Raw genomic sequence first — 18,273 nt, 5'->3', positions numbered from 1 at the left:
CCACAGGTTTATCAGTGTAAAGAGCTAAATGGAGAAGGCTTGTCATATTCCCCTCATTTTAATAGTATCAAGAGTTTTACTGTTTTCCTTAACAAATATGGAACAAGGAGGACCTGGGTTTCCAAATAAGGAAGAAGCCATGGAAAAGATTGCCGGAATATGTATACTATCAATTAGATATATTCTGTAAAGAGTTCAGCTGAGGCTTGATGGATAGAGGTTTAAAAAGAATCTTTACACTCTTGAAGCTGGTTGTGATTAATACCACTGAACTCTGAAAAACACTGCAACTTCTTTTGCACAGAAGAGCAAACACAGAAAGAAAGTGTTAAATGTTTTTCTCAGTCATTTAGCTACAGAAACCTCATCCAAATGAGGGCTTCTTTGTGGGAGAACTTCAATCCTAAAAGATAGTTTCAATTTTGCTCTGTTGTTTTTCTCCTGTTAAGCAAAGAACACAGTAAATTAATTCTCCTCATGAAGGAGTCCTTTGAATTCTGAAGAGATTTTGTGGTTTGCATTTTGAGATACTGCAGATATGTTTATAGAAAGGCACATTAAAAATCAATTACTTTTAAAAAATTGTAGGCTGAGAAAGGACCACCTAAATCAATGAATTCAAACTTTTCTGATAAGCAACTTCATCATAGAATATCTTTAAAATTATCAAGCTTCAGCTTCTAAAGAGACAGTTTTTGCCTCCTGATATTTATTTTATTAACTGAAACATAGCCCTCAGCTTATGTTTTGCTATATGAAACAAGTCAATCTCCTTTAATGTCTGTGGAAGAGAATTTTAAGTATGTTTTTATTCAACAAGAAATGCCATAGCTATAGACTTCAAGTAATAACAAGTAATCTTCCTAGTACAGGGGGATTGGCACATTAAAAAAGCAGAATATAGATGAAGTAAAGGTGAAACTACCCTCCTTTCTGCCTTCCAGCTTTTCCTACCCAACAGAACTGAGGGAATCTGTGTACACATTTGGCAATATTTTATCAGCATCCAAACAAGCTGTAAAATAAATCTTAAAACCTAATTTTAGTTCTGTCTGACAAAGCCAGCCTTGTTGCTATCCTAATGCCTATAATTTGGCTCAACAAAAAATGCTTTGGAGACAGAATTGTCTAATTACTTCAAAGGCTGTTGGCCGACTGAGGCTCCACAGGCTTCCAGCTGGCAAAGACCTAAAGGGACACTCAATTATGAGAGGCAAGTCTCCTCAAGATGAAGCCATATAAAATTCTGTATTTGGTATAGGTCTTGTCTTATTTGTATCCATGGGCTGGCAAACTTGGCTGTGCCACCAAACAGAGGAATTTTGCTACTTTCCTCTGCCTAATCACCAACCACTATCAAACAGCTCTAACACCCTGATGCTTCTTTCCATTATTGCTGTGCCTCTCATACTGGTTGGATTAGGGGCTCTGTGATTTATGGGCAATATGCCATAATTAATAACATCAAATCTTTTGTTAGTAGGAGACTAACTTTTTGATCTTCCTCCAACTTTAGTTTTGCAATAACTCCATAGCAAGCCATACAAGCAATCACTTAATGTTACAAATCTGAGTATTCTAAAACAAATAAATATTAAATAATTGTGCAAGTGCCCAAAGTATGCTACTCGTCTTCAATGTCACTGTGTTTGCTAATGTTGAAAATATGCTAACTTCAGTGAAGCAAGAAATCTTTTCAGCACTTCTAGTCACTGTATTTTTTTTCTAAAAGGGTCTTTTGTCACTTTATATAATTTTCCTGAAGCATTTTTACTTAACTACATTTTCCTTACTACTGTCAGAGAGAAACCTAGGGAAAACTGATATAAATGAAAGAATTAGATGTCTTTCCCTCCTTCCCCAGGAAGAACCCAACATTCTGTTTTATGCCCCTACATTTTCTAAACTCTGAAGAGGAAGATTTAACAGCCTTAAAACGATGATACTAGAACTAAGCCAAGCCGTGCCGCAAGCCCATTTTTCTATTTTAATCTGATGACTGTTTAGGATAGCAGGAGCAGGCCTGGAAGCCGGGAGTGGAATCCAGGACACCCTGCTCCCTTTGGAGTATGCCAAGCACAGAGGGGCCACCTCTTGCTTGATCTTCAGGCCAAGTAAATCTCCTGCTCTTGGTGCGGAGTGCTTCCATGTGGTAGGAAGGTGCTCAACTCACGTTTCCCAGACGGGGCCAACTCTGGGGGCTGTGCACATCACAGAACGCAGGTAAGAAGGGACACCGCAAGTAAAAGGAGATGTTTTTAAGGAAGGTAGGTAGGTGATCCCAAAGCTGTCGAGTTAGGAATTTCGCTGGTTTACTGTCTTGGAGCTGGGTAGCTTCGGCCAGCAGGTATATTGTTTTGGACGACTGTCAGCAGCAGGCTTTTCTGCAGCCATACACCCGCCGGTCCCCACAGCTTTACTTTTCCAAATGCAGGGCGCAGGCCCCGCGCCCCCACGCGCGGCCGCCGCCGCCGCCGAGCCGCTCCTCCCCTTCCCTCCCCTGCGCAGCAGCGGGCGAGACCATGAGAGCGCCCACGGCGGGGGGGGAGGGGCAACGGAGGTGCCTGTCTCGGCGCCGCGCCGCGCCGCCCAGGCCGGGGGAGCGCGGCCGCCTCTCCTGACGCACCGCGAGGGCCCCCGCTCGGCGCCTCCCCCGCGCCCCGCGCGCAGTGTCCGCTTCCGGCGCGCTGCCGTCGCCGCTTCGCCGCGGGCAGGCGACGCAGGCGGGCGCCATGCAGGTAACGGGCCGCGCCGCCCTGCCCCCTCCCCCCGCGGCCCCGCCGGGCGCGGGCAGGCGGCTGCGGAAGGAGGCGGACTGGGCCTCGCGGGCCCGGGAGGGGGCGCCCCTCCCCCTGCCGCGGCTGTTAACTCTGGAACCGACCGCCGGCAGCAGACCAGAAACTGTCGCCTCTCCGCGCTGTGGCTCGGGCCTCGGCGGCGGGGAGGGAGGCGGTTTGGGGGCTGCGAGCCGCTGGCCCGAGCTGTGGGCGGCCCCCCGGGGCCCGTGCGAGCTGTGCAGTGTCCCGGGTGGGTGAGCTCGCGGTGGCCCCCGTTCGTGTCGTGTCCACACCACGGCGAGGCTTAGGCCGGTCGGAGCGCGTCCTGCCAGCGGAGCGCTCTGCAGAGCGGGCTGGAAGCAGTAACGCTGCCACCGCTGCGCTTACTCCAGGCAGCTGATAAACGCCCATGTGTGCTTTCCTGTTCCCTTGTGAGCTTTGCAGCTGCTGAGATCGAGCTACAAGCTTGCTTTGTGTTTGCTTGCAAAACATACCTCTGTAAGAGGAAGGTTACCGTGTGCTGTAGGTTAAGCTCAGGGACTAGAGGTCGGCATTGCAGGGGTCTGCTCTTGAGTAAAACTTTGTGCGGTGTTTTCTGTCTGTGGAATGTGTCTTTGTACCACAGGGGTGCAAACTGCTGAAATGACAGATCCTATCAGCTTGCTTACTTTTTTTTTTTTTTTTTTTTTTTTTTTTTAAGAAAAAGTTAATTAAAAGCAGTTCAGCGCATGTGCTTCCAAATCTGTTTCTGGTAATCTTTAGCTACTGTAAACAAAACCTGACACTTCCTCCCATTCTGAAGAATGGGAGGCACACAGAAAAAAAAATCCTTTAAAAACTACAAGAAAAGCAGTGAAACCAGTTGAATCAAATGTGAATTCATAATAGGCAGATTATAGTTACCATCATTTTCTGTAAGTCTGATCTTTGCTTGCACCAAAAACAGGCAGGATTTTTCAGTTATGTGACCTTAAGTTGCTGTCTCTATAGTTTATTTGTTTGCGTAAATTATTTTAGGCTCCACATATGTAAGGTGTTCTGACTGTGAAGGAGTAGAAGTGGTCAACCACAATTAAGTAAGAGAAAAAACCTTTTTTTTTTTTTTTTAATCCTGTGCTGATTTAAAAACGTAGTTTCACATACCATCGTTGTAGTATCACCAGAGGATGTGGTGTTGGCATTTCACAAATAATAAAAAGTTCTATTTTTAGAAGTCTAGAGATGCTTGGGAAAAAATGTGTAGCAGTGTGTGCAATGATATATATTTCAGCTTTTATGGGAATTTAAAAATAAATTTTGTATATACTGGTATGTTGATTGATTAGCAGCTGAGACACCTGTACAAACTTTACTTTTTTTTTTTTCCCCCTTCAGGTACCTCATCAGTAGCTTGCAATGACGTAGACTGTGTTGTAACTGCAATTTAAATACATATATTCTTAGCTGGATAATACTTCTTTGAGTATCATTCAATGCCTAACATTTCAGAAGATGAAAAGGAGAATGGTTCTGGAAACAATGGAAATACTGAAAACAGACCTGCAAAAGAATCCCCAGAAGCTTCTCTTCATGATCCTGTAAAGCCATACTGCATGTCTGATGCTTCCACTGCATCACTGGTTTCTAGGGGAGATGGGCATTATCCATGGGGATGCCCTGTGACTCATACAAGAGAGAAATTTTATACTATCTGCTCAGACTATGCTTTTTTAAACAGAGTAACATCTATTTGTAAAAGCCCAAGTGCTTCAGTTAGTGCCTGCCTGTCAAGCAGTGCTGCCTTAAATGTTGGTAATAACAAACCTAGCTTAATCGGCATTCAAACAGGTGTTTCAGAGATAATCTATAGTGAAGATGCTAACTTGGAAGGCTTGTCTAGCAGTCTTGGAAAGCTTCCACTGGCGTGGGAAATCGACAAATCGGAATTCAACAGCATGACCCCAAATCTGAAGAACAAAGCAGGTAAGATGCTGAACATCTGGTGTTTGGTGATCGAGAAAGGTTTCATGTTTAGAACTTGTTGTGGAAGGGGATAGTCAGCACTTTTATCTCTCAATAATTGCTCTGGAAGAGCCTATAAGTCATTTTTCAAAGCAGGAGGATCTTGCTGGTAGGAAGGGAGTAGGTGAAGAAGGAGGAGTGAATGTCAGATGTAGCTAGCTAGATAAGCAGCTTTGAAACAAGGCTGGCTTTTACTTACCTGTGTGTGTGCTTTTTTGCGTTGTTTACAATTTGCTTTTTTTTAATTAATAGAATCCAGTGGATCAGTATTTTTTTCTTTACTTATTAAGTACAGATTTATGATTTGCAGAAATATTACAGGGTTTTTCAGAGATGGAAGAACAATCTGTGTTTTGCACTTAAAGAAGAGCTGGGCTTTATGATAAGTAAATGGAATCACTTCAGTTATCTAGGAAAGCAGTTGTTTTCTGTAATGAAACTATGTATATTTTGTTTTGTTGTACGTACATAAGGTTAGGAAACTCATTTCTATAGAACTATTCCCTTTACTGCCTCCTAAAGTCTTTCTCTACATAGTCACAGATTGCAGCTGAGTCAAGCATTTGCACACACATGGCTTTCTTTGTCCTGTAATCCCTCTGCTTATCTAGAGCTGCTTGCAGCTGTTTCATAATGTGTTGGCTACCTAGTCAAATTGCTGTTTTGTCTACATTATTGTGAAACCAGTTTAGCAAAACTTAAATTTTTTGGCTAATTGCCATTGTCTTTTTATGTGTACACGTAGTGTCTTTAAATAAAAATAGGAAACACTGGTAACATCTTACAGGGAGATCATTTTTGCTAAAATATATGCAATGTATTTCATTTGTATATAATGGCTTCAAAATGAGACAGAAATACTCCTACTCTAATGCATGGCTCAACTGTTTTAAATTTCCACCGCCTCAGTTGTTTACAAAAAGGAAAAGACCTGGGGTGTATGTTATTCTTACTGAATTTGCATAGCAGTTCCCATCCGAAAGTGTAGCTGGCTATGCAGCGTGGTCGTGAAAAATATTTAATTATATTTCCCTGTATATTTAATATTATATAATGGGAAGTTTATATAGGTGACCACTTCATCCCGCTCTATGGGACAGCATTATGTTAGCTCTGCATGATTTTTCAAGGAACCTGTGTCTGAGATGGCTGATTTAACTCATTAGAAAGTAATCGAATTGACTGTCCCATCCAAACAGTTGAGCAGGTGATCATTATTTCTGCTCAGGAAAAACAAGATGCTGTTTAGGTGGTTAGTGAGTGCTTTACAAACTTGTTGATGGTCTTGATTGCTTATTTAAGCTTTTTTCTTCAATTAATTTTAGTCACAGTTTGCATTTAATAACACAGCTAGCATCTATTTGAGATGCAAGCTATTAATAAAAATTGTCAAAGAGGAAGGTTAGTGAGCAATTCATTTGCTTCTGAAATCTGTTTTGCAGGCAACATGAAGAAACAAGTAACGAAGAAAAAATCTTTAGACAAAAAAAGCAAACAATACAGGGAGTGTCCTCCACATTCTGCTCTTGAAGAGGTGAAGGAAAGGAAAGTGTTGGACCTCCGGAGATGGTAGTATTTATGACCTGTGTTTAAGATTATCCCTATATAGTCTGTTGGTAAACACTGTTGTTGATTATCTTATTTAAAACTTCTTAATAATGCCTTAAAATTTTTTTTTTAGTAGAAATGTATGAGATACAAGATTTAGTCTTTATATGTTTAACATACTTTCATTGGGATGATGAGAATAATAGCTTCCCTCCTGTATGTTAAAATCCTGGAAGTGTTTTGCTTTCTAAACAGTTTTTTCTTTCAATAAGGAAATAAGTTATTTGGGGATTTGTTGCTAATAAAATGCAACTGCTAGCTTGTCAGGCAAAAAAATAACTTTACATGTAATTCTTACTCACTATTTTTGGTTTGGAAATACTTGAGGAAAACGTAATAGTTTTACCTAACCTATGAATGTATATCATATGGATTTAGTTCACTAAGTTCACTTGATTTAATGAATTCATCTAATTCTAACTTAGTGTATTTCTGTGACATCAGGAAATTACGGTCCCAGGAGCCTATGGCCCAGAATCACATTCATTAGTAATTTGGTAGAGATGCAATTTACTAAAAGCTTGTGTGTTAAAGAGACTGGCTGAAATTCTGTATTTTATATTAGTATACAATCGTTTTTTCTACAGGATTGTTAATATAAAACTGTTAAAAAATTAAGACTGTTAAAAATTTGATGGTGACTCATTTGTATGAAATAAGGTTGTAGTATCTGACAAACATTAAGGAATTGGGTTAATATATTTGCTCCAATTTTTTTTTAAAACAATGCACTTTTTAATAAAATCATTATTATACACAAAAATACTTCAGGGTGCTCACATGGCTAAACCACAAATGCTTAGTGACTTTTATTTATTTATTTAATAGGTATTGTATTAGCCGACCACAGTATAAAACTTCTTGTGGAATTTCATCTTTAGTATCTTGCTGGAATTTCTTATACAGTACACTGGGGGCTGGAAGGTGAGTCACACTTAGACCGCTTTACCTCCAGATCATCTAAAATATGTTTTTAATTACTTTATCAACCAATTTTTTTTCCAGCTTGCCACCTATTACTCAGGAGGAAGCTTTGCATATATTGGGCTTTCAACCACCGTTTGAGGAGATTAGATTTGGTCCTTTCACTGGAAATACAACTTTGATGAGGTATGTCTGGTGCTCTTGATGCAGTTGAAGTGTTAATATATGCAAAAATAACATGATAAAGCTGAGAGTTAGAATCTCTAAAAATATAGTAGAATTGAAAAAAAGAAAAGGGATGTGGTTGATATAAATTAATCATTTAAGTTTTTCAAAATAATGAAGAGTATCTGGACTCTGTAAAGAGTCTAAAGGAACTTTTCAAAAAGAGCACGAGCCATCTTATATGATACTATGTTGGTACACAAATCATGAGACCATGAAATTATATTTGATTTTTGGTTCAGTTTGATAAGTAGCGGTGTAATATTCTAATGAATACAAACACTGTCCTGATTAGGAAAGTGTTCTACGCTGGTTCACTGGTCTTCAAAAGTCATGTTAAATGTTATTAAAATAGCCTGTGTAGGCATTTCATATAATAGTAGTTGTATGTAAAAATTTGATTGAAAATGAGACTGTGTTCTGTCCACCTTTTCCACAAAAGACTTCTTCAGGATGCGGCATGGATGAGAAATGGGACTGGAGTCATAACAACATTTAAAGTTCCATATAACTTCTGCTCTGCTGCTCCCTGGTCTTGAGAAGTTAGGCCTAAAGTCTGTGTCCTTTTTGATTTTTACTAAACTCATGAAGAGTTTTTGAGTTTAACAGGGCCAGAAGAATATTTTGACAGCGTTGAACATCTTGACAGGGCTTTAATGTGTTACCTGTCTGTGAGATTAAGAAATGTTGCAGTCTTTTGTCTGTTCCATCAGTAGCATCTTATCTAGTTAGTATATTTGGAAGGTAATATATTTAGTTTGGCACAGCATATGGGTGCTGGATTAGAAAATGTGGCAGCAATCTGTTCTTCAATAACAGCGTACTAGCTAGATTGTTGAGGGCAGTCACAAAAATTTCTCTCTGCCTTGAAAGGCTAATCTTATTTTGTATCTCTTAGGAGTATGTCAGGATACAGTAACCCTTTCAGAAGACGCTAATAGAAGAGTCTGTCTCCTTACATTAACAGTCTGTAGAACATAAAGTAAAACCTGAAATTCTTTCTTTTCCCCCCTGTGAGTATGCTATGCACTGCGCTGCACGAGCTTTCCTCCTTCTGCCCCCCACCTCCTTTCTCTGCCCAATTATTTTTTAAGTACTTGTCAGACTGGAAAACAGGAGGGCTGAGAGCCAGATCCTTCCTAAGATAGCTCTATAATTGAGGTGCTGTGTTGAGAGAGATATGAATTTGAATCTTCTAGTGCAGAAAAGTGCAGTGAATATCTGAGACCAGTTACTTGTTGCTTATCTGAAGATTTCTGGTATGAGATTCCTGAAAGGCTTTGGGATTGTGAATTGTATGTGTTAAAAGCCAAACATGATATGCAGGAAGTCTCATTAGAGAGTCATGCCTTCTAATGGCTGTCTTAAAAGGTTCTCTTTGTGTAGCATGCAAACCACGTTTAAAATTTAGCACTTCAGAAACTGAATGTTTTCCTGAAAGTTAGATGCGATTGGACTGAACACAGTAGAATGAATGTTTTAAAAATCTAGCCTTTTGGTTATTATGCACAGATCTATGCCAGGTCTGGAAAAACAAGATGGAGGAGGGGCTTTAAATACCTATATAGCTGTTCTAGGAGATGTTATGTTTTATTTGTATTATGGTGGCATGGGCATCTGAGATCCCTATGCCTATGGTAGGTAGTTGGTACCGCATTGAGACTTCCTTTCTAAATGTCAAGGAGTGGGAGAAAAGAAATAAAATTGCACTTACTAATTTTTGAGCTACTACAATCTTTAAGCTTATTGTTTCAGATGGTTTAGGCAAATAAATGATCACTTCCATATAAAAGGATGTTCATATGTTCTGTATAAACCTCATGGGAAGAACAAAACAGCTGGAGAAACTGGTAAGTAGCTAATCCTAAACCATTCATCCTTCATATAAACTGGAAAAGTCCTATAATGTGCAAGATTTGACGGAACAGACTGTAAACAGTCCTTGTATTTGCAATTTCAGATGAGCTATCAGATAGCTCGAAATAGCTGCTTTTTTAAATTTTACCTTTTCTTCTCTCTCTCTCTCTCTCTCTCTCTCTCTCTCTCTCTCTCTCTCTTTTAACCAAAACTTTCATTTATACTTTTTTAATAAAATATATTCTGGGCTATGGAGTTGCTATGAAAGAGCTGGACTTCTAAGGTATCCAGGAGGAGGATGCTGCATTTTCAGTTTTGTGTTGGTATCCCTGTTTGCTTTAATACAAAAGGGAACAGCATGTTTCTATTTCTGAATTTTTCTTTTTTACACAGCTTTCAAAAATGATGAATATACAGTATACAAACTATATAAATACTTCTAATAAATGTTTTTCCTTTTAAAAACGCAGTTTTGAAGTTAGTCAACTCATCCTTCATGCCCAACTGCCTAGCATCTGTCTCTAAAAGTTAGATGATCACTCTGAATTAGGTGCTGAAACTACATTTTTTCACTGTGTATACTTTAAGTGTGCTAACTAAAGAAAAACTGTATTTTTGTATACAGATTATTAGTCTTTGAGGTAGTCTGGGTAATTATCTTCAGACTGGAAGGGTAATTTAAAACAATTGGACTACTGACAAAGTTATAGGGAATTTTTAAAATGGGAACCTCAGCAAATTGCTCTTTGTTGAAGTGTTGTATGTTCAGGCATCTTTTTTTTTTGTCCTTAGTATCCCATTTGATAATTCCTTCATGCTTTTTCCACTCTTTTTCTGAAACTGAGCACTGTACTTATGTTACAGAATATGGCGTGGCCATATGTGGGAGGTGTTTCCAGGACTATGAATCTTTGAGAATGAAATGATATGATGTGAAAATGTTTGAAAGCTTTTAGGAGTTCCAGTTTTATCTCTGATATGTACTACACCTGACTTGGAGCAGTAGGATTGCTTTGTGTTTTCTGAGTCCAGAGATGCTTTTGTTTCTCTTTTTCCAAAGCAAGTAATCTTTAGTATGACTTAGTTCTAAAAACAGTGTATACTTTATATTGTATTTCCCTAGTACCCACTCCTGTGACAGATGGTACCTTTTTGTACCGTGCAGGAAGTGGAATCTTAAGCTACAAGTTTTAAGTCAAAACTATATTTCATATGTGCCTGTCTTTTAAGAAAAACAGCTTTGCAACTATTTTATGTTATCACATAGGTCTTTTCTGCTGAATGTGTAACACAGGATCAAAAGCACTTTGAACTGTAACTTGACCTGTCTTTATAGCTGCAGGGGCCTTGGCAAAGCTAACACGTGGACTGAAAGATGAATCAATGGCCTACATCTACCATTGCCAAAATCATTATTTTTGCCCAATTGGATTTGAAGCAACTCCTGTAAAAGCTAGTAAAGCATACAGGTAAGATACTGTGTTTATTTTTATTTTGATAGAGGAAAATCTACAGAGAAATTTACTGCAACTTGATATGATTTTTCTCCCTCCATAGTGTTTTAGTGCAAGTTGGAAAAGCATTTGTGTCTGAACTAGCAAAATACTACTGTTCTTCAAAAGGCTTGATTTTACAAAACTAAACACAACCTTGCCAACCGGATGAGAGAATTTAAACAGAATACTTTGCATGGTATTAAACTTTTTAAAAGACATTTTAGCCAGATGTAGAAAGGGTAGTTACTTAAAGTACAAATGAAGGCAGCTTTGCTGAAAAAATGAGACTATATAGACTGAAGAAAAGCATGGTAATTCTTTTTAATGTAAAAATTAAACAGAAAAAAAACAATCAAAAAAACTAATTAGGTGAGAGAATGTGTGCCCAGAGAGCTTAGGGGGGAAAAGGAAGTCTATGTGTTTGTTTTGGGTTTTTCTTGATAAGCTAGAAGTAAAAAGAAGCTTAGCTATTGATTAATCCATTATGAAATGGTGATGGTAAAACTTGCCATTGCAGAAATAAATGTTTGTGTGTGGTGAGAATATAGGGAATATTGCAGTAGTGCAGGATGTGGGCCACATACTTTTTTGCAATGTTTACTAAGAATGCAACTCCTGGAGCTTAAAGCTTTGAAAAATAAACAGGGAGTGTACGTTTGGCTGTATTGAAGTAATGTCATAATAAGGAATGAAGAATGCTGACTTTTAGAGTTCAAAATAGTAATTGTATGGAGGCAATAAAATATAATCATCTAAATCTAATCTAGTCCCATCTGTGAGATGAGACCAAGGGGTCAGTGAAAGCTTTCAGTATATGAGCAAAAGAATACAGATGTTTTTATTAAGGTTACATTTGCTGGCATGCCATGTGAGTTTGGAAAGTATGCCACAAATGGAAATTCAGCAGCTCAGTCTGCTTATGTTTACCAAAAGGTTAATGTTATGCTTACTTCGATCAAGTATTAAGTATCTGCTCTGAGAGAGGAGAGAGGTAAAGAAAACTTCTTCCTGCTAGATTGGAAATGCAGTTAAAGAAATAATGTGGTCCAGTGGCTGGAAACTTAAGATGCCTTATAGCTTGAATTCTGATTGTTTAGTAATGCAAGAGATCAACAATTTGAATACTTTAACAGTGGTTGAAATGAGTTCTCAGTTGCTAGTGATAAAATTTTTAAGTCAATATTGGATTCTTTTTCCTAAAAACTGATCTCTTCTAAAAATGTAATATGAAATAATGAGTTGGAAGAATTTTTCTAGCCTTATGTGAGTTGAGATGTCAAATCATAAGAGCACCATGTTCTCTTTATATCTTCTAATATATGATTGTGAAAAATTATTTAGACTCCAGAAGCTTTGTTAATAGATTCTGCAGTAATTCTTGCTTACCTTTTTTTTGAATTCTAGTTATGAGGAAGGTTTTTATTTAGAACTGAAAGTATCAAAAGAAATCTGTAGATAGGTTGCTAGGCTGAGCTTAAGTGATAGCTCCCAGGTCACCCACAGACTTCCTGTATGATCTTAGGTTGCTGGATTTGGACTCAGGAGACCTGGGTTCAGTTCCCAGTTCAACCACAGACTTGCAGTGTGACCTTAGGTAAGTCAATCTGTCCTGTGTCTTGGTTTCCCATCTGTAAAATGATGGCATGCAATATTATTTTGCAGGGTATTATATGGATAAAGCATTGCAAACGATAAGGCCATATATTGTCTAATCCCATAGGTAGAAAAATCTTGGTTCTCATCACTGTTGAAACTGAAGTAGCTTTCAGAAGCTAATTATGCACAAAGGTTGCAGAACAGGACTCTCTCATCAGTATGCCATGATGTTTGTCACTGACCATCCGTGAAACAGTTACTGCAGGCTTTGTGTTTTTTGGAAGTTGCTCACAAACTTGAATTATCAGTTGAGGGTATTTTTTGTTTTGTTTTAGATTCTTTTTCGCTTAATATGGGTTGATGAATGTTTAGGAGCTGTTCAAGTGACCAGCTGATTTCATATAGGTTACTTTACAGCTGTTAACAACTGTCAGCTGGGATGTTGTTTATAAGAGCAGTGAAAGGGGCTCTGTAACTGGTTCTTCTGGGGGTTCTACCCTCACAGGTCTTTCCAGAATTCTATTTTCATTGCTGCATAAATATTTAGGTCTTACATTAAAACTACCTTTCGACAGAGTAAAACTATTTTTTGATGGAGATTTTTCTTTTTACTGAATAACGAGAAGTAGCTTCTATTTTGCTTACAGGTCTTGTGAAACTAAAAGTTTCTGTGTATGCAATTGCATACGTTATTTGTAGCGTAGGAGCTTTCTTTTTCTTTCTTCTCTCTCTCTCTCTCTCTCTCTCTTTTTTTTTTTTGCTTGCAGAGTGTTTTAAATAATAGAAAATCTTTAAAAAAAGATAGAATGTTAATCTTTTTAGTATGCACATTAAATCTTACTAGGCTTGTATCTTCTATTGAACAGAGGTCGTGTCTTGCAGCAGGAAGTGGAATACTGGATCTTAATTGGCGAGCCAAGCAGGAAACATCCAACAATACACTGTAAAAGGTAGGTTATTTGGTAAGAATTTAAAACCATGTGTTTTCTTCTAAAAATAACATGCATTTCCCTAGTAGGGACCATAAAGTGACTTTTCAATTCTTTCAAATGAATATAGAATCATAGAATCAGTAAGGTTGGAAGAGACGTCTGGAGATCATCTAGTCCAACCCTCTTGCTCAGCAGGGTCACCTAGAGCATGGTAGACAGGGCTGCATCCAGGTGGGCCTTGAAGATCTCCACAGAAGGAGACTCCACAATCTCTCTGGGCAACCTGTGCCAGTGCTCCGTCACTCTCACAGGGAAGAAATTCCCCCTCGCTCAGGCGGAACTTCCTGTGCTTCAATTTCTGCCCATTGCCTCTTGTCCTGTCACACGGGGCAACTGAAAAGAGTTTGTCTCCGTCCCCTTGACACCCTCCCTTCAGGTACTTGTGCACATTGATAAGATCCCCCCTCAGTCTTCTCTTCCCCAGGCTGAACAGGCCCAGCTCTCACAGCCGTTCCTCAGAGGGCAGGTGCTCCAGCCCTCTGATCACCTTCATAGCCCTACGCTGGACTCTCCAGTAGCCCCATGTCTCTCTTGTCCTGGGGAGCCCAGAACTGGACACAGTACTCAAGATGAGGCCTCACGAGGGCTGAGGAGAGGGGCAAGATCACCTCCCTCAACCTGCTGGCAACACTCTTCCTAATGCAGCCCAGGATACTATTGGCTTTCTTGGCCACAGGGGCACATTGCTGCCTCATGGTCAACTTGCTATCCACCAGCACTCCAAGGTCCTTCTCTGCAGAGCTGCTCTCCAGAATATACTACAGTTTTGAGAGAAACTGCGCTAGTCAGAGTTAATGTTTTGACAGCTTATTTTATTCCACACGAGAAGCAAACAATTCTTGCAATTAATAGGTTGATATGGGGGAATATCTGAGGTCAGATCTATTGACCCTCTACTCTGGTTATTTGTTCTTTCAGTAATCTCATGGCTGTCTTTAGGGTTTTAGATGATATAGCAGGACATGCTGACCTATACTACACACACACATGTATAGGCTACTGAGAGCCAAAGCATTTTTTGTTTTTTTGTCAGTGTGATGCAGCTGATATGAGTCAGACAGAAAAGACACCTAAGCTATCTGCAATAATGCCAATAGCAATTTGTAGGCTCTTTGAACTTTGGTTGAGTTTAGACTGCCATTGTTGAAGTACGTAGCTTTGTCTTTGGTAAGGATTGGATACCATGCTACTCCTAGATCTCTTTGCTCAGCTGTAAGTACAACCTGCAGTCTTTTACAGTAGTAGGTTATATGTGCATTAAAACAAAGAATTTATAACAAAATCTGAGTCAGAAGTTAATTTCCCATCAGTTAATTGCACTGTGGATGTGGCTGTTGGACTGAGAAATGGAGTAATGATATCCCACTGACAGACTTTTTCCCTGTGCTATAATGAGCTATAAACAGCACCAGAAAAGCTTCCTGAATATGGAATTCAAACCTCTAATGTTATTTCTGATTACAGAGAAGTTTTTCTTCCCACTTAGTTGAACCAGGAGCTAGCAGAAAGTTGTGTGTTTTAGATAGGAGGGCAAAACAGTTGAAGTAGAAATATATGTATATTTTTTTTTTTATGAATTTGGAGGGTGTTGTTAAGGAAAAAAAAGTATTTGGAGTTTGGAAGAACTGAAAAGGTTGTGTGTAGGCTTTAAGAAGTCTTTATTATGGGGATATATGTTTCAATTGGGCTAAAAGGAGCTATGAAACTCTGAAGAGATGCATGAATAGGGAATGATTGAATTGCTAGCTTATTACAGAGGGGAATTAAATAGAGCAGAGGAATGAGTTATGGTGAGACCAGCCTGGTAAAAACGGGGGAAAAAAGCGTTCAAATGAAGTACTATAAAAGGGTAAGAAATGGTTACATACAATAAAAGGTAATGTGTTTCTTCGCCTAAACAACCTTTACAAAGTAGCAAATCGGTAAAGGTAAGGAAAGTGCTCTTAATTGATTTGGAAGCTGTTTCCCAGGAGCAGTAATGATCACTATGAACAATGTAACTAGACTGAAGCCTTTATATCTAGCTTGATGTCTCCAATACTGAGGCTTTTGCATCTTTACACATTAATGTATCTTTAAATCACTATTAGGCTATTTAAAGCTGCAAGTATGTATTTATGTATGTTCGTGAGTCTTGGTGGTACTGAGGTTGTATAAATCTCAGCTGGGTAATAATACATTTTATTCTATAGGTGGACAGATATTGTTACTGATCTAAACACTCAAAATCCAGAATACCTAGATATTCGACATCTAGAGAGGGGCTTACAGCATCGAAAAACAAAGAAGGTAAGGTAACTTTGTAAAATGAGTGAAAACTCACAGATAGTCAGTGAACATAGTTATACTTCAGCAGTGTAAGATGGCTTTACTAAAAGAAGTTTAATCTGAGTATTGATAAAGACAGAAGTCAAACAGGTGTACTTACGAACCTGTAATTATGTTTACTTGCAGGACTAGACATGATGCAGCAGTAGCCTGGTATATGCTAGAATGGACTGGGATGTCTGTGTATAGTGTTCATAGTCACAGTATTTAACCTTACTGGCTTAAAATCTAGCAGCAGAAAGGGCAGAAATAGTCTACAGGTGAATAATGAACTGATGGTTTTGGTGCATTAACTGCACATAAACAAGAAAGTACAGTGGAGTAGGATTAGACAAAAAACAATGCACATTCTATGTTTTTTATCATCAGTGCATATAGCTTTCTATCCTATCAATAGGGCTGGTGGGGAATTTATTTTTGATTAGAAGATTGAAAGTCTATATAGGCTAGAAGAAAGATTTCAAGTGTAGAGGCTATATGGAAGATGAATTCAACAAGATGAGAAGGGACCAGAAGAGATAATTTGTGTTAAGGTGGCTGGGGAGTAAAAAGACTAGCAGAAGATAAGTTATCCTTTTTACTTTTCATGGTCAATATAACTTAAATCTTGGGAAAGAAGGCAGTAGCTGAATTAAAAATAGAGCAGAAGGTTTATGGTTTTCTATTTTTTTATTGTTAGCCACAGAAGTCTTTATTGCAAATATCTACTCATGTTATAAATGTATTTATGTGCATTTAACAAAGAACCTTTTTACTTTGATTAGGTTGGAGGAAATCTTCACTGCATTATTGCCTTTCAGAGACTTAACTGGCAAAGATTTGGTCCTTGGAACTTTCCGTTTGGGAATGTTAGACAAGATAAACAATCCCAAACACAAGGACAGGGGATTGCCAAATCTGAGAGTGAAGACAATATATCTAAAAAGCAACATGGACGACTGGGTAGGTCTTTTAGTGCTGGTTTCCATCAAGAATCTATGTGGAAGAAATCTAATCTCCGTGAGAGGAGGAACAGTGGATATCAGAGTTACAATGATTATGATGGAAATGATTAAAATTAACTTTAGAATAAAACAACTCATATACTAAAGTTAGTTTTAATCAAGGTATAGAATGAACTATTAGTCCTAGAATACATATGAATAGAAATTATGGTATAAGATACAGCTTCATAATTAATTATTAAATATATCTGGTTATATGGTCGCAGTGGATGAGATCTGGTGTATAAACTGACAGATAAGCACAGAGTATTGTACTTTTGTAATCAAAAGTACATGATAGCAAAATCAATCATTTCTTTTGAAATAATTACACTATGTCCTGAATTGTGAAAACAAAAAAAAGCAGATTGAAGTGTAATAAAAAGTCATTGAAAATATTCAGTATTCAAAAGCATGAAAATTTACCATATGACTTTACAAAAAGGGTTATTCTACATACTGTATAAGGATAGAAGTAAACATTGCCTTCCTTTTTAACACTCCATTTTATTAAGGCTGTCAGTATCCAGTAAAAAGAAAAAGATCATGTACGTTAAAAGCCCTTGTCAGATTTGTAAGGTGAATAAATGTTCTCAATTCAGTTCCTAGTAGACTTTTGTCAGTTGGATAATCCTATTCTGTCAAATGGATACCAGTTACTTTTTTTGGATCCCGCAGTAGACTGGGAGGATAGCCTGATGGTGGGAAAAGCTTGAGAATAGACATTCTTTGCTTTTGTGGTTATGGTAGCTGAATTCTTATCCTGGAACCTCTTGAGAGCACTGATTCACATAACACTACAAGCTTGTAAAATACAGTTTTTTTAAAAAGCTGCAGTTACCATTAGCCACATTGAGCTAGTTGAACACTGTGTTCTGTTGGCAGTTCTTTTTTCCTTGCTCAGTCTTAAAACTCCTGTCAAACTTTTATGCTGCTCCTTTAACTTGTACGAAGGTGATGCAAGTGCCGAAAACTGTTGGCAGTCCTGATGATATACCTCTAGGCCAGCAGACAACTCAAGTTTTTTCAGGTGTCCATGTGCAATCCTTTCTTTAGTTGAAGGTTTATATAATTGTTTGCCGAATGACATCTCAGCAATTTTGACTTTCTGTGCACAAACATTCCTTACCTGCTCAAGGATTAATTTTCTGACATTAAAAAAATTGCCATGGAATGCAGGGGTTTTGTAGCTTGCTGCTTTTGTTAACCAAAAATGGGAGACTTTTAGACTTTTGTTCATTCAATAAAGTCTGTTTTCTATTTTGTTGTGTCGTGTACGGGTTTTTGTTCTTGTTTTTTGTCTTGGGAGGAATGACGATACTTTCAGTGACTGGAGGATCGGAATTGCACCCCCTGCTTAGCTAAGTAATCCCGCTGGCGGCCTGCAGGTGGGACCCCTTGGGGGTGCAACCTCTGTGACTTAACCTCTAATACTTACCTGGCCGATCTGTAGCCTAGCGACTGAGCACAGGCGGTAGCTTTTGAA

The 18,273-nt window shown here is 38.5% G+C and overlaps 1 protein-coding gene across 5 annotated transcripts; it reads left to right on the top strand.

Moving 5' to 3' along the window:
- Positions 1-2,157: 2,157 nt before the first annotated feature.
- On the top strand, positions 2,158-18,053 carry BIVM (basic, immunoglobulin-like variable motif containing). Of its 5 annotated transcripts, none has more exons than XM_062566796.1 (11): positions 2,158-2,223; positions 4,152-4,739; positions 6,221-6,347; positions 7,215-7,310; positions 7,392-7,496; positions 9,291-9,385; positions 10,729-10,861; positions 12,411-12,482; positions 13,351-13,434; positions 15,669-15,765; positions 16,569-18,053. In XM_062566796.1, exons 2-11 carry the CDS (start codon positions 4,250-4,252, stop codon positions 16,857-16,859), a joined length of 1,590 nt encoding a protein of 529 aa, XP_062422780.1. In that variant the 5' UTR covers positions 2,158-2,223; positions 4,152-4,249; the 3' UTR covers positions 16,860-18,053. The 5 variants fall into 5 exon arrangements, with proteins under 5 accessions (XP_062422780.1, XP_062422778.1, XP_062422782.1 ...); XM_062566794.1 differs by lacking the exon at positions 2,158-2,223 and adding an exon at positions 2,627-2,738; XM_062566795.1 differs by lacking the exon at positions 2,158-2,223 and adding an exon at positions 2,922-3,027.
- The last annotated feature ends 220 nt before the right edge of the window (positions 18,054-18,273 follow it).

The sequence above is a fragment of the Rhea pennata genome, chromosome 1 (assembly GCF_028389875.1).
Source record: "Rhea pennata isolate bPtePen1 chromosome 1, bPtePen1.pri, whole genome shotgun sequence".
Lineage (NCBI taxonomy): Eukaryota > Metazoa > Chordata > Aves > Rheiformes > Rheidae > Rhea > Rhea pennata.
The sequence above is the reverse complement of the archived record's forward strand: the minus strand, read 5'-3'. Positions and strand labels throughout refer to the sequence as shown.

Excerpts from the sequence above, each read along its gene's own strand:
- BIVM (XM_062566796.1), top strand. The coding sequence starts at position 4,250 with ATGCCTAACATTTCAGAAGATGAAAAGGAGAATGGTTCTGGAAACAAT. Across the intron at positions 4,740-6,220 it reads AAATCTGAAGAACAAAGCAG|GCAACATGAAGAAACAAGTA; the intron begins GTAAGATGCTGA and ends TCTGTTTTGCAG. Across the intron at positions 9,386-10,728 it reads CAAAACAGCTGGAGAAACTG|CTGCAGGGGCCTTGGCAAAG; the intron begins GTAAGTAGCTAA and ends CTGTCTTTATAG.